This window comes from Cynocephalus volans, chromosome 1, assembly GCF_027409185.1.
Source record: "Cynocephalus volans isolate mCynVol1 chromosome 1, mCynVol1.pri, whole genome shotgun sequence".
In the NCBI taxonomy this organism is placed as follows: Eukaryota; Metazoa; Chordata; class Mammalia; order Dermoptera; family Cynocephalidae; genus Cynocephalus; species Cynocephalus volans.
Window position 1 is genome coordinate 55,500,341 of NC_084460.1, and position 15,840 is coordinate 55,516,180.

Below are 15,840 nucleotides of genomic sequence, written 5' to 3' on the forward strand. Positions count from 1 at the left end.
GTTCAGTGTGTTTCCAGTTCTACCACCCTGTGGCCAACTCAGGAACCTGTGCTGAGCACCACGATGGCAGAGGAAGATGCCACCAGCCATGAGGTCACTGCTTCCTCCTGGCCTGGGAGACATCTGCCCAGGGTCCAAGTGCAGACTATGGTGGCCATAGTCAGGCCAATTGCTCCCAGAGGGTCAGCCTGGAGGGGACGGACCCTTCCCATGTCTGGCAAAGGGCAGATTCACACTATGCACCCCGTTTGGGGAGGAGCTCGGAGCCTTCTCTGGAGGCTGCAAACAGGAACGAAGGTGCTGATGAGCACACGTGGTCATGGGCAGTAGTCTAATGAGAGGCATGTGTAGAACCTGCTTATATTTATATAGTACGTGAGAAAACCATCCAGAAGGACAGCAAGGGGTCCCAGAGACCTGAGGTTTCACTGACACCCCCTCCCCATCCATTTCAAGGCTATGGCGGGGACTGAGGGAGCAGCAGGAACACATTCTTTGCCCTCCCCAGATTCATAAAACCCACCAAAGTCAGTCTGCTTTTTATCCTCACCAGGTACCGGCAATTCTAAATGATGTTGGTGATAAAAGGGGAGAGAGAAAGCCCCCATATCACCCCATGCCCTGCCCCTGAGACACCGGTGGAGGGGACAAAGGGCTGCAGAAGCTCTGGGGAGAGAGGATCGGCTGCGATCAATCCAGGATGGCTCCTAGGAGGAGGTGACACCTGGGCCAAGTCTGAGGCTCATGCAGCAGCAAAGGGCCCTGCAAGCAAGGGGACAGCACCTGCTGGGAACTCACAGGGTTTGGCCAGCAGGGAGGAGTCGAGGCGTGTGGAGTCAGCGCCAGGCAGGGAAGCTTGGCTCTGACTGGTCCTGACCCACACATGGAGAGGCGGGCGGGGCCTCTCCTGCAGCTCCATGTGGGGTGACAACTGTGCCAGGCTGGAAGCTCCACGGCTCAGCACATGCCCAGCCAAGCATCCCTGCAGCACAACACATGGAGGGTGTGGACTTTGGGGCCAGACAGCCCGGCGGTCTGTGCCTTTGTCACTTTCTAGCTGGGAGGCTAGGGTCAGGGACGCCCCTTCCCCGCCTGTTTGCCTGCCTCCTCCCCACCTACCTCCCCCCCACCCCCAGTCCAGCAGAGGGAGAGGATCACGGTCTCCTCCTGCAGAGACGCGAGAGTTAACTGCAGCCTCAGGCAGAAGCATCCCCTGCCTCAGGCTCACATTGCTGGACCCCCTCACTCCTGGATCTTAAGTTCATGTGTCCCCCCAGGGGCACAAGCCTTGCTTAAAAGAATTGAACCCCTGGCTCCTGGCTTCCACTCCACCCTTGACCTTCACCCCCAGCTCTGTTCTGCCTTCCACGGCTGGAGGAAGCTTACAGATGACGTGGATTTTGAGTTAGATCTGTGTTAGGGTCGTACCCCATTAAACACAGCAGAGTCAACAAGAGGGCAGGGCTGTGGTTTCTTCCAGGAACCCCCAGAACATGAGGAGCTGAGTCCCAGGTGACCCCGGGATGGTGCACAAACCCACCTTATCCAAGTAGGGTGATTATTCTTCCAGCAAGGAGTTAAGCTCTCTCTCTGAACCAAGCTCCTCTGTCCTGGAGATTTACGGTGAGAGGACACGGTCCTCCCTGGCTACACTGACCACCCTCTGGGGAGTCACATAAACAGAGCCCCTGAATCACCGTCCCCTGATCCTCCATGGCCTTCAACTCCTGTGGCTTCAATCTCACAGGCCCCTTTCATCAGCAGCTTTGATGTTTTAGGGCATCTTGTTCTGTTTAGGGCATTTCAATGCAGAAGCTGAATGTCACCTCCTCCCCTGCACCGAGCCTTACCGGGAGCCCCTTCAGCACCAGTCTGGAGCGCACTGCAGGGTGCAGAACTCCCTAGAGGCAACCATGGAGCCAGAGCCACTCAGGTCCCAGCTCTGACACTTACTCTCCCTCTCTAAGCCCCAGTTTCCACATCTGGAGGTGGGGATGCTCTGGGCTCCGTTGGAGCCGCAGGCGTGAGATGCAGCGGCCACGGAGGGTGGAGGGGGGCAATGGGACAGAAGAGGGACCATCTACCCAGCCATTGATGTCCTTTAAGAAGGATCTTTGGTTGTTTCAAGTGAATTCTCTTGTGTTCCAAACAGAAAAGGTTTTGGGCAGTGGGGCCCTGTTTCCATGCCCAGGTGTCCACAGACACAGTCCACGCCCACCAAGCCCAGTCCCTTCTCCTTCCATCTCGTCCCGCAAGCTCTCTCTTTTTCAGGGCCTTTACACGTGCTGTTCCAGGTCAGGATTCTCTCCTGCAGCTTGCCTGTGGCCTCTCCCCTGTCACTGAGGCCTCAGGGCAAATGCTTCCTCTCACCGGCCCTCTGCTTGCTTGCTGCCCCCATCTTTGTCATGGGATTTTGTGCATGTGCCAGCTTATCCATTCAGTCTTCCGACCACACTGTGAGCTCCACGTAAGCAGCTCTGAGCCTGCCTCGCCAGCACCTAGAACGATCCTGGACCGTGGAGAGGCAGTGGGTATATGCTGGATGGAAGGATGAACGGAAGGAAAGAGGGAGGGAGGGAGGGAGGAAAGACAGGAAGACTCTGCTAGTTGCACCGGCAGGTTTGAAACTCATCCACTCCTCTGCACCATCCCAGCTACAAGCTCATCTCTGGCTTATTTGATCTTTCTCAATGCACCTAACAAGAAAAGTAAAAAAGAAAAGGGGGGGGGGGTTTCATAACCACAGCACAATTCTCCAGCACACCCATCTTGGGGAGATGCAGCCTGCTGCCCCCATAAATGTCAGGCTGCTCCTGCAGACAAAGAAGCGGGCCACAGGCCGCTCGCTACCTGTCCCTACACACGCTGCCTCCCAGCTCCTTTCACAGAGCAGGCAATTAAAAATGACGAGGGTTGAGGGTTAAACCCAAACACCTCCTAATGAGGGGTAGCTGCCACGGCTCCTTCTGCTGGGCACATGATGCCGATTTCAGCAGAAGCTTCGGATGAGCATGGCTGCACCTGTCGCCCCATGCACCCAAGAGATGGGAGGGTGTAAATGATTTTTTAAGAACATTATCTGCACCAGCCTGGGAAAACCAAAGAACTAAGTCTCTGCTGTTTAGCCGAGGGCCTGGTTATGACTGCTACACACGGGAATATCAGACCATGCAATCCTCAGATTTCAGAATTGGCCGAAGCCACAGGTTTGCACCAGCCATGCACTTGATGAAAGCACAAGATTCTAAGAAAACATGACGGCACTGGACTTGCTGCATGCTTTGCATTTTTGGCATCAATTAAATAGACATTAAGGTGCCCAGAGTCCCGGATGGAGAATGATGATGTATGTAATGACTCTGGGCCCTTCATACTACAGGGATTCCCTAAGGGCTGTGGAATTGCTTGAATGAATGAATGCATTCTGAAATGTAATTTCCTCTCAGCAAGTTGAGTTTCCTCTTCACTGAAATGAGGGGTAGAGCCAATCATTTCTGCAGCACCTTCCCATCCTGGCGTGCTGTAGGTTTGTGACCTTCCCAGGGAATTCTCGAGGCAGAGTTAAGCCCTGCAGATTCTCTGGGTGGTGCAGGTACTTTTACACATTTGGCACAGGGACACACAGCACACGATGCAGGGTGTGTGAAGCAGGTGCCACAGCCTTCTACTTGGAGTGATGTGATCCGCTTCGTAGCTAAATTTCGAGGGTGTGTTTCTGCCTCCGCAGCTGCAGATGCCTGACTCAGCTCACTGTGCTGTTTGCAGGCTAGGACAGGATATGACCCTGTCTTAATGCTGGTCCCAAAGGCTGCTGGAGTTCCTGAGAACTCACAATGGCCCTTCATTCCTGATGCAGGGTTCGGATAATCCTTTGTGGGTTACAGATGTCAGCAGGCTTCATGAGACTCTGACATCTTTATGAAGCACCTCCCAGCCAGTCCCTCTAAATGTCACTCCCCGGCTGCCCCTGCTGCAGTCACATCAGCTCTTGGATCCTGTACCCCACACCACCTCTGCCCCAGGACCTTTGCACATGCTACCTGTGCTGCCTGCCATTTTCTCCCCTGCCCAAGCTTCCCAGTGAGCCTCTTGCTTCTCAGATGTCAGCAGAAGCAGCGTGTCCTCAGGCAAGCCCGCTCTTCCCCTCCACTACCACTGAGTCCAGGTCCAGCTCTCATAGAACGTGCTCCTCGGGAGAGTCTCATTTGTGATGTAGTTACCTGGCTAATGTCAGTTCCACCCCACACTCTCAGTGCCACCTGCAAGTCACTGTGTTTGGTTTGGCAGGCTTGAGGTATCCACACATGTATGTCATTTGAATGAATGAATGATGCTGGCCACGTTAGCTCTGCATATCAAGAGTCCCAGTCTGGATCCCAGCCAGAGGACGACATGTCTGGACTGGCCTTCAGCTTCCACTTCACTCTACCAGCTGCCTGGAGAAGGCTGAGGGGAGGGAGGCCACCCTGGGATGGAATCCGAACACGGTTGCACCTTCTGGTGCTCAGCCCTTCCCGAGCTGACCACAGCAGTCTGTGCTGACCACCGGGCGTCCATCACAGTCTGTGCTTCTTAAAGAGATTTTGGGCCATGCTGAAGGCTGGCTCCAGGAGCCGAGCCCTTCCTCAGCATTCAGTCACATTTCAGAAGTGGCAGCAGAGACCAGCCGTTGGAGGTGAATGAATGGAATGGCTTCTGTCCTCTAGTGTCTTTAAAATTAAGTCCGTCCTGTCCATGGAGGAGCAGGTGGACCCCAGCCATCTGAGACGAATCCCCACAGAGTCAGAATCCCAAGTGCTGGCCCCACACATGCTGCAGAACTCCCCCATGCCTGCCCCTGGAGATCCTCAGCCTGGTCAGGGCCCCTCGTGGTGACCCCATGACAGCCTGGATGGTTCAGCCGTCCATGTCATCGTGGCCTGGTCACTGCCCCCCATGGGCCTTGGCTCTGTGCCCAGGGAAGCAAGTGTTCATGCAATGGACGAGCTTGTGTGACCTTGGCCAAGTGCCCTTGCTCCCGCCCTCCCTTGGGCCTGTCTCCTTATCACTGAAGGTAGCAGCGTGCCCACCCGCCAGCACGTGTGTGAGTCGAGAGCTGACACTGGCCCAGTGTCCACGCTGGCCCAGTGTCCTCGCTTGCCGGATGCCCTTCAGTTCCTCCTCCCCCCATCCTGTACTGCCACTGTGCAGAAGTGAAGATTGGGGCTCAGAGGAGCCACTGCTTGTCCCGGTCACAAAGGCAGGAAGCTGTGGACTGGGGTCCACACCCCAACCCCGAGGGTCCTGGGCCAGTGTAGGTGAGGCTGCTGCCACACGGCCCCCCATGGCACACACCATGCACACCACGCACATGCACACCATGCACACACACACACGTGCACACACATGCACACCCACCCACACCCACACACGCACATGCGCATACATGCACACATGTGCACACACACAAACCATGCACACACGCACACTGGTGGGGCCCAGGGCCCCACAGATCAGCTGGTGTCTGTGTGCAGTGTCTCCAGTGTGGGACAGCAGGTGCTCACCTCCAAGGCCCAACCCCCAGTACCACCTCCAGCATTGGCTGCAAGGGCTGTGGCTGCAGCCACCAAGGGGAGGGGGTGGGGAGGCTTCCACTGTGAGTGTTTAAACAATTAGTCTTAATTCCTCTCAGGATTCCTTCTGTCTCTTGTCAAGTTTGTTTAAAACTAATGGAAGTAATTAGCAAACCACAGGGAGACGCCTGGCTTGTGACAGGCAGCGGCTGTAGGCAACTGGCGGGTCCCTCGAGGCACCTGTGGAGCTGTGACCTTCAGTGCCTGCACTTCCACACTGGCGCTGTCTCCCCACACCTTAGTTCTGGGCTGCACGTCCCCTGTGCTGTAGGCCTTCCCCTGCAAAGACGAGGGACCAGCGTCCACAGGGCCTGGGAAGCCAAGCCTCGGTGATTCGTAGGCACCACCCAGGGGCCAGTGCTCAGAAACAGCAGCAGAAATTTCCCTCACAACATGCAAGTTGGGGGACACCTGGGGCTCAGCTGTCCCTGCCAGCCATGCGGAGGCCTGAGGTCGACAGGGACCCTGCAGGGACAGCTTCAAGTCCCGCCTCTTCTGGCCACCTTCATTAAGGTGTGAAATGTCCCTGAGCCTCAGTTTCCTCATCTGCAAAGTAGGGACAGTACCACCCACCAACTCTCCCTTCCTGGTGGAGTGTGAGCAGGCCATGCCTCGTGTGGCCCAGAGCACAGAAGGGGCTCGGGAAACCAAGGCATGCCCTAGAAAGGTCTGGATGGAGCTGGGATAGAACTGTTCTCTGCACTTAAATCAGAAGAGGAAGATTTCCATGACATGTGTTGGTTTTACGTGATACACTGAGGGAAAAGTTTTCTAGAGAATCCCATAGGATTTTAATTTTCTCCTGAAGACTGAGAGAGAAATTAGAAGATCAAAAGCAAATACCTTAAGAAAAATATTAAGCTAATATGTTAATGCTAGTGCTCACCTTCACAGTCAGGGAAGCTGGTGGTGACAGTCTCCCTGGTGACTCTTTCCCGTGGTGAGGGAGAGTGCAGGAGGCATGTCACGTGATGACCCTGGGCTGAGTGCAGAGCAGAAAGGAGGTCCCAAGCTTGGTGAAGAGCTCGTAGTGGCCTGGAGGCCTTCACACTGGACAGAGCATCTGCGTAGTGGGAGACCCACCCTTGGCTCCTCCTGAAGGGGCAGGCAGGCCAGGACTGCACCCTGCCCCCAGCATGCCCGGCAGTCCTGGAGGACACAAGGAGGACATGGGAACCAGGGATTCTGGAGCCCAGCAGCCGCCACGGTGCCACTGAATGACCAGCAGCAGAAGTGAGGGCACAGCAAGGCTTCAAATGACCCAAAGAAAACTCCATAAGCAGCGCTAGGTTGTCCAGCTGAGGTCTTATAATCAGACTCCAGGCCATGTGCAGGGAGCAGCAAAGCTGAAAGAGGACAGATTAGCCCCAAGCCGGGTGACACCTCCAGGAGCACTCCCTCTGTGCTTGGGGACACGCAGTGTGTGCTGATAACGTGTGTACTTTCTCCTCTGTCCTTCTGGAACACATTTAGCCTTGCAGAGATAAACGTAGGCTCCAAAACTTAGAAAGGAAGCAAGAAGAAGGCAGAGGGGTGAAGAGAAAACAAGGACAGAAAATATAGTGGAATGTACCAGAGTCAACAAACGCCACAGCATTGCTAGAAGCTGACTGCAGGGTGGCCTCTGAGCTTCCCAGTGACCAGAGTGAAGAGGGAAACCACCGCTGGTTCATTGACAAGGTGGAGACAAGCAGAGGAGGAGTCCCGTTCCCAAGACCCCAGACACTTCCCCGCAGGTCTGTCCCCACGCCTCACTCGCCATTTCATAGCAAGCCAAAGTGTCGGTAACTTTCCAAGTAATGTTTTCTTGTTGGGCAATTTAGACCACGCTTCACAGAGTTTCAAAAGGGAGTGTTCATTTATTCAGTGCTCATGTTGTATTAATGCCCCCAAGTCTCAGAAGAACATTTCTTATTGATCTTTTCCTTTGAAAGAGCCTGGCGGGGCACGGGAGCGGGTGCTGTTCTGAAGTTCCTTTCTTTGCCTGGAAAGTGGTGCCCCCCCCCGCACTCCCCATCTTCCAGCCTCTCTCCAGCAAGCAGGGTGTCCACCCTGACCTTTGTCCCCGGCCGGCTCCCCTCTCCGCCAAGTTACAATCCTGCTTTCCTGCCACTCTCTCGCTGGTCAGGACTCCAAATCACAAACACAAATGGAGAAAACCATCCCCCATGGACAAAGTTTTCAAAACGAGGGATGCTGGATCGAGCAGATCACCCCATGAAGGTGCTACTGAAACAGGTGTTGGGCTTTTATACTCTCACAATGCTCAGAGCTTTCCCATGATCGGACGGGTCTGTGTCAGACACTGTCGGGCAACACGTTAACTTCTAAAACTCTGCAAGGATCTTATGATCCCTCGTGGAGAAGCCCCCCTCACACCCCACGGGCACCGTTCCTCCGAGCCAGCCGCAGACTTGATCCCGAGGGCCCCATCGTTAATCTCGCCAAGGGTCCCCTGCCGTGGACATCCTCGGTTCCCATGAGCAACAGCTCCCGTGCTCCTCTCTGGGCAGCTCATATGTTGTGATCTATTCCTAAAGCAGCATCAACATTGCCTAAGATGTCACCAAAGCTGTGTGCCTATTTAAAAAAAAATACAACAACATGATTATTTAATCCTAGAGAAACGCAAACCTCTGCTGCTTCCCAATTCCGTTAGTTTTATTAGAAACCAGCTTTTAGAGAACAAAGGGGCTTATTTGTGTATTTTGTGCTCATCTCTTAGCAGTCACAGAACTGCCATTCTTGTCTTTGTCAGTGACAATCGGGTGTCAGAAATGATTGATCCACTCAGTCAGTTGCTGATTTTAATTTGTTTACTATGGGGGCACACAGTACTATAAAAGCCATTTGGAATTTTCCTGTCACTTGAAAAAAATGTAACTATTCTGTCCTTAGAGGGGCACACCTCCATGGGGGGCAGTTCGATGCTAACCCTGGCCGGCCCGTGTTGGAGGAAACGCTGTTTGTGGGCCTCTCTAGTACATTCGCTGTCAGGCTCGGCGGGGTGGAAATTCCTGGTTTCATCACATTTAGAAACATTTTTATATTGAAGCCACAAGGAGAGGTGCTGGTAACTGAGGAGACGTCTAAAGTGAAGTATTTGAGACAAGGGAGTAAACATGTTATTTATTCCTTCAAGACAGGCAACGATAAAAGGTGAACACGAGACAAACACATTTTATCAAACTACTCGACAGTGAGTAGCTCTTTTTAGTTTTTAGAATAAATAGCAATTAAATCATGTAAGTGGTGACAGTGAAATTGCTTAAAAAACCAATCCTCCCACCATCATTGCTGAGATACCCACATTTTTATAAACACCAGGTAACTTCGGCCATCGCTTTTATCAGCAGAACGTTATGCTGGCTGTTGGTGCTTCATAATTTACCATGGCGTTAGGTGACAGTCGCCAAAAGCACATGTATGAAAAATGCACTAATGTGGTTCAGATGAATATGCAGCCTCAGTGATGTCTTTTTCTGCCGCGGAGTTAAAAATGGCTGTGGCGCTGGAGCCATTAGGAGGGGCTGGCAATTTGGTGGCCTAATGAATGTTTTGGAAGCAAAGCAATGTGCTGTACCAGTGGAGTCAATAACAGTCACTGTCTGCCTTCAACTCTCTGTTTCCAATTAACTGAGAAAGCACTTGGCAGGGCTGGGTCTGCCCGGTCCTGCCTCTGCCCCAGCCACCCAGAGGGCAGTTTGCAGGTATCAGGTACTGCTAAGCAATAAAAAGGACCAGAGACGCGGCAGATTCCAGTTCTGCTCCCAGAATCCACCTGCCATCGGGGGAATGCTCTCTAAATACCAGCTCTCTCTTGTTTCTTCCCTGCACTCAGCCTTCTTGGGGTGGAAAAATAGATCCATTAGGGGCTTTAAAGTCTACGCTGGCAGGCAGAAGGTTTACATGAAGCAAGAGTGGGGAAAACGAGGGAATAATTTTTAGGTAGATAATGCCCACCGTGCGCTAAGAGACTCCAGCTGAATTCAAAGATAATGACAACAAGGGAGAGGGGCGCTTGCAGAAATGGAGAGCAGCTGTGTTTTGGATATAATGAACGTGCATCCGTTGCTTCTTTTTATTTATTTATTTATTTTCCTCCTTTTTAAGGCCTCTAGCTAGTTCCCTAGGAGGTAGAGATAAAACACAATACCTTCTCTGAAGGTCAAACAATGAGTGAAATCATTCTCTTCCCGATGCCTGTTGGAGACCTGGAGCTTGCCCTTTCGCCTGCCAGGCCGGTCCTGACTGTCCTCTTCCCTTCTTTGCAGTCAAGTTCAGCAGCTGTGTGGAGACCCGCGGGACGCAGTATGAGACCAACAGCCTGGATTTCAAAGTCGGTGAAGATGGGACGGTCTTCGCCACCCGGGAGCTGCGGATCCCCTCTGAGCAGGTGGCGTTCACAGTGACCGTGTGGGACCACCAAACGGCAGAGCGATGGGACACCGTGGTGCGACTGCTGGTGGCGCAGACCTCGTCCCTACACTCGGGACACAAGGTAGGTTGGGACTGCGCAGGTTGGGTAAGTGAGGAGAATGTCTGCCAAGGCTCCCCAAGGCCACAGGGGTCGCCATCTGCATGGGCCGTGCTGGTCAGAGAAGGCTGATGCCATCCAAAGCACCCCTGACCTACGCAGTGTCCTGAGGCAGGGCCACCGATAGGAGCAGTCGGCCTGAGCAGGCGCACAGGGCCCCGCGCTCAGCAGCTGAATGCGCTGATACCGCCAGCTTGACGTTCTTGATAACTTTTTGAGCAAGGGGTTCCACATTTCCATTTTTTTCTTTTTGTTTTTATTTTACTTCTCAATATACATTGTAGTTGATTTTCATGCCCCTTTACCCGTTCCTCTCCCCCGCCCCCATCATATCTGTTCACTTGATTTAAATAGTTCAAGGAATTTTTGAGGTTTTTCTGTCTTCTTCCACCCACAATCCTTGATTTGTTTGTGTGTTTATTTATTTATTTTTAGCTTCCTCAAATAAGGGAGAACATGTGGTATTTCTCTTTCTGTGCCTGACTTGTTTCACTTAATATAATTTTCTTTAAGTCCATCCATGTTGTTGCAAATGGCAGTATTTCATTCTTTTTTATAGCTGAGTAGTATTCCATGGTGTAGATATACCACAGTTTCCTTATCCAGTCATCAGATGATGGACATTTGGGCTGGTTCCAACTCTTGGCTATTGTAAATAGAGCTGCAATAAACATTGGAGAACAGGTATCCCTTTGGCATGATGATTTCCATTCATTTGGGTATATTCCCAGCAGTGGAATAGCTGGGTCTTATGGTAGATCTATCTGCAATTGTTTGAGGAAACTCCAAACCATTTTTCATAGAGGCTGCACTATTTTGCAGCCCCACCAACAGTGTATGAGAGTTCCTTTTTCTCCGCAACCTCTCCAGCACTTATTCTCAGTCTTTTGGATGATAGCCACCCTAACTGAAGTGAGATGGTATCTCAAAGTGGTCTTGATTTGCATTTCCCAGATGCTGAGTGAGGTTGAGCATTTTTTCATGTGTTGTTGGCCATTCGTATATCATCCTTTGAAATATGCCTATTCAGCTCCTTTGCCCATTTTTTAATTGGGTTATTTGTGGTTTTTGCTGTAAAGTTGTTTGAGTCCTTATATATTCTGGATATTAATCCTTTGTCAGATGAATATTTTGCAAATATTTTCTCCCACTCTGTTGGTCGTATTTTTACTCTGTTGGTTGTTTATTTTGCTGTACAGAAGCTTTTTAGTTTCCTATAATCGCATTTGTTTATTTTTCTTATAGATACCTGTGCTTTTTCGGTCCTATTCATGAAGTCTGTACCCACTCCTACTTCCTGGAGTGTTTCCCCTATGTTTTCTTTAAGGAGTTTTATTGGTTCAGGATGTATATTTAATTCTTTAATCCATTTTGAGTTGATTTTGGTATATGGTGAAAGGTATAGGTCTAGTTTCATTCTCCTACATATGAGTATCCAATTTTCCCAGCAACACTTGTTGAAAAGGCAGTCTCTTCCCCAGTATGTAGATTTGCTGACTTTGTCAAAGATCAGATGGCTGTAGGCATATGGATTGATTTCTGGGTTCTCTATTCTATTCCATTGATCCGTGCATCTATTTTTATGCCAGTACCATGCTGTTTCGGTTATTATAGCTTTGTAATATAGTTTAAAGCCAGGTAGTGTTATGCCTCCAACTTTATTTTTTTTGCTCAGGATTGCTTTGGCTATGCATGGTCTTTTGTTGTTCCATATAAATGTCTGGATAGCTTTTTCCATCCCAGAGAAAAATGTCATTGGAATTTTGATGGGGGTTGCATTGAATCTGTAAATCACTTTGGGTAATACGGACATTTTCACAATGTTAATTCTTCCAATCCAAGAGCAAGGGATATCTTTCCATCTTCTTGTGTCCTCTTTAATTTCTCTCGACAGTAGCTGGTATTTCTCTTCATAGAGATTTTCCATATCCTTGGTCAGCTTTATTTCTAAGTATTTTATTTTTTTGGTGGCTATTATAAATGGGCTAGCTTTCTTGATTTCTTTTTCTGCACATTCACTATTGGCATATAGAAATGCTACTGATTTTTGTGTGTTGATTTTGTATCCTCCAACTTTACTGAAATCATTTATCAACTCTAGGAGATTTTTTTATAGAAGCTTTAGGCTGTTCAATATATAGGATCATATCATCTGCAAACAGGGACAGTTTGGCTCCATATTTTCCAATCTGTATGCCCTTTATTTACTTCTCTTCTCTGATTGCCCTGGCTAGTACTTCCAACACTATGTTGAATAGGAGTGGTGAGAGTGGGCATCCTTGTCTAGTTCCTGTTTCCCATTCAGGATGATATTGGCAGTGGGCTTATCGTATATGTCTTTTATTATGTTGAGATACATTCCGTCTATGCCTAACTTGTAGAGAGTCTTTATCATGAAAGAATGTTGAATTTTGTCAAATGCTTTCTCAGCATCTACGGAGAGGATCATATGGTTTTTGTCTTTGCTTTTATTGATCTGGTATATCACATTTATTGATTTGCATATGTTGAACCAACCTTGCATCCCTGGGGTGAATCCCACTTGATCACAGTGTATAATTTTGTATATGTGTTGCCGTATTCTGTTAGCTAGTATTTTATTGAGGATTTTTCCATCTATATTCATCAAGGATATTGGCATGTAGTTGTCTATTTTTGATGCATCTTTGTCTGGTTTTGGTATCAGGGTGATGTTTGCCTCATATAATGGGTTTGGGAGAATGGCCTCTGTTTCAATCTTTTGGAACAGTTTGTAGAGAATTGGTATCAGTTCCTCTTTGAAGGTTTGGTAGAATTCTGCAGTGAACCCATCCGAGCCTGGGCTTTTCTTTGTTGGGAGCCTTTTGATAACAGCTTCAATCTCTTTTATTGTTATTGGTCTGTTCAGATTTTCTATATTTTCTTGGCTCAGTTTTGGTAGTTTGTATGCATCCAGAAATTTATCCATTTCTTCCAGATTTTCAAATTTGTTGTCATATAGTTGTTTATAGTAGTCTCTAATGATTCTTTGTATTTCTGAGGTGTCAGTTGTAATATCACCTTTTTCATTTCTAATTTTTGTTTCTTGGGTCTTCTCTCTTCTTTTCTTAGTTAATTTTGCTAAAGGTTTGTTGATTTTATTTATCTCTTCAAAAAACCAATTTTTTGTTACATTGATCTTTTGTATTGTTTTGGGGGTTTCTATTTCATTTAATTCTGCTCTGATCTTAATTATTTCTTTCCATCGACTAACTTTAGGTTTATATTGTTCTTGTTTTTCTAGATCTTTAAGGTGAAGTGTTAGGTTGTTTATTTGCCATCTTTCCACTCTTCTGAAGTAAGCATTTAATGTGATAAATTCCGCCCTTAGTACTGCTTTTGCAGTATCCCACAGGTTTTGGTATGATGTATCATTGTTTTCATTAGTTTCAAGAAATTTTTTGATTTCCTGTTTAATTTCTTCTTGGACCCATATGTCATTAAGTAGAATGTTTCTTAATTTCCATGTGTTTGTGTAGTTTCCAGAGTTTTGTTTATTACTGATTTCTGATTTTAATCCATTGTGATTGGAAAAAATACATGGAATAATTCCAATTTTTTTGAATTTGTTGAGACTTGCTTTGTGACCTAACATGTGGTCTATACTGGAAATGTCCCATGTGCTGATGAGAAGAGTGAATACTCTGAGGTTGTTGGGTGGAATGTTCTGTAGCTATCTGCCAAGTCCAACATGTCTAAGGTACTGTTTAGATCTTGCGTTTCTCTATTGACTTTTTGCCTAGATGATCTGTCCAATGAAGAGAGTGGGGTGTTCATGTCCCCCGCTATTATGGTGTTAGTATCTATCTCTTTCTTTAGATCTAATAGTGTTTGCTGTGTAAATCTGGCTGCTCCTACATTGGGTGCATATAGATTTATGATTGTTATGTCTTCTTGATGGATAGATCTTTTTATCATTGTATAGTGGCCTTCTTTATCTCTTTTTATGGTATTTGCTTTAAAGTCTATTTTATCTGATATAAGAATAGCTACTCTGGCTTGTTTTTAATTTCCACTGGCATGATATATCTTTTTCCATACTTTCACTCTTAGTCTATGTGTGTCTTTACAGGTCAAGTGAGTCTCTTGAGGACAGCATATTGTTGGGTCCATCTTTTTAATCCAGTCAGTCAGTGTGTGTCTTTTGAATGGGAGATTTAATCCCTTTACATTTAGAGTTATTATGGAAAGATGTTGATTTACTCCCAGTATTTTACTGATTTTTGTTTAGATGTCTTTAGTACCTTTGGTTCCTTTCTAATTTTCTGTTTGTCTTCTGTAATTGTTGGTTTCTTGGGATGATAGACAGACTATGTTTTTTCTCTTTTGTTAGCATTTTTTGTTTTGCTGGTAGGTATTGTTCTTTCTTGAGTATTCATGGCAGTGATGGTTGTTTTTGTGGTATCAAACCCAGTACTTCCTTGAGAATTTCTTGTAGGGCTGGTCGTGTGGTAGTGAACTCCCACAGTTTTTATTTGTCTGAGAAATATACTATTTTTCCTTCATTTTGGAAGGATAGCCTTGCTGGATAAAGTATTCTTGGCTGGTAATTTTTGCCCTTTAGTGTTTTGAATATATCATCCCATTCTTTTCTGGATTTTAGGGTTTCTGATGAAAAGTCTGATGTTATTCTGATTGGGACTCCCTTATAGGTGACTTGCTGCTTCTCTCTTGCAGCTTTTAAGATTCTCTCTTTGTCTTTGAGTTTTTCCAGTTTGATTATCACATGTCTTCGGGAGGATCTCTTTGGGTTGAGTGTGTCTGGGGATTTTTGGGCTTCCTGAATCTGGAGATCTGTGACTTTCCCTATACCTTGGAAGTATTCTGCTATTATTTCATTGAATATGTTTTCAATGCCATTTCCTTTTCCCTCCCCTTCTGGAATACCCATGATTCGGATATTTGAGCGCTTAAGGTTGTCTGTAGTCTCTCTTAGATTTTCTTCAATTTTTTTATTCTTTTTTCTGGTCTGCCTGTGTTAATTCAAACAGCCTTTCTTCAAGGTCAGAAATTCTCTCTTCTGCTTGTTCAAGTTTGCTGGTTAAACTTTCCATTGTGTTTTTTATTTTGTTGAATGAATCCTTCAGCTCCACGAGCTCAGCTACATTCTTTATCAAGGCACTGATTTCTTTGTACATTTCTTCTTTCAGATCCATTATATTTTTTCTCATTTCATTGTGTTGTCTAACTGAGTTTTCTTGTATCTCATTTAGTTTCCTTAGAATTGTTACTCTAAATTCCTTGTCTGTCATTTCAAAGACTTCCTGTTCTATAGGATCTAGTGCTTGAGAGTTATTATTTTCCTTTGGTGGTGATGTACTTTCTTGATTTTTCATATTTCTGGTATCTTTCCTTTGGTGTTTTATCATTGTGGCCAGGGTTATCACAGTCCACTCATTTCACCCTGATGTCTGGGTTGGATCCTAAAGGGACTGCCACTTCTAGTCAGCAGGAACTAGCCTGGGCTGGGGTTCCTGCTGTGCCTGCCTGTTCTGAGACAGCTGGCTCAGGGTGTGGGGGCCCCAAGGCTCTTAAGTCTCTCCCAGTGGGGGGACCAGCATGGGCTGGAAGTCCAGCCCCATCTGCCTTCTTCAGGATGGCTGGCTCAGGGTGTCGGGGGCCTCGAACATCTTAAGTCTCTCCTGGCAGCATGGACTGGCCTGGGCTGGAAGT

At 47.8% G+C, this 15,840-nt stretch overlaps 1 protein-coding gene across 1 annotated transcript in view; it reads left to right on the plus strand.

Moving 5' to 3' along the window:
- The window catches only part of CDH4 (cadherin 4), a 646,328-nt gene that overhangs the window by 426,144 nt on the left and 204,344 nt on the right, over positions 1 to 15,840 (plus strand). Inside the window, 1 exon segment of the mRNA XM_063107192.1 lies at positions 9,887 to 10,113. Coding sequence (XP_062963262.1) covers positions 9,887 to 10,113 — 227 coding nt within the window.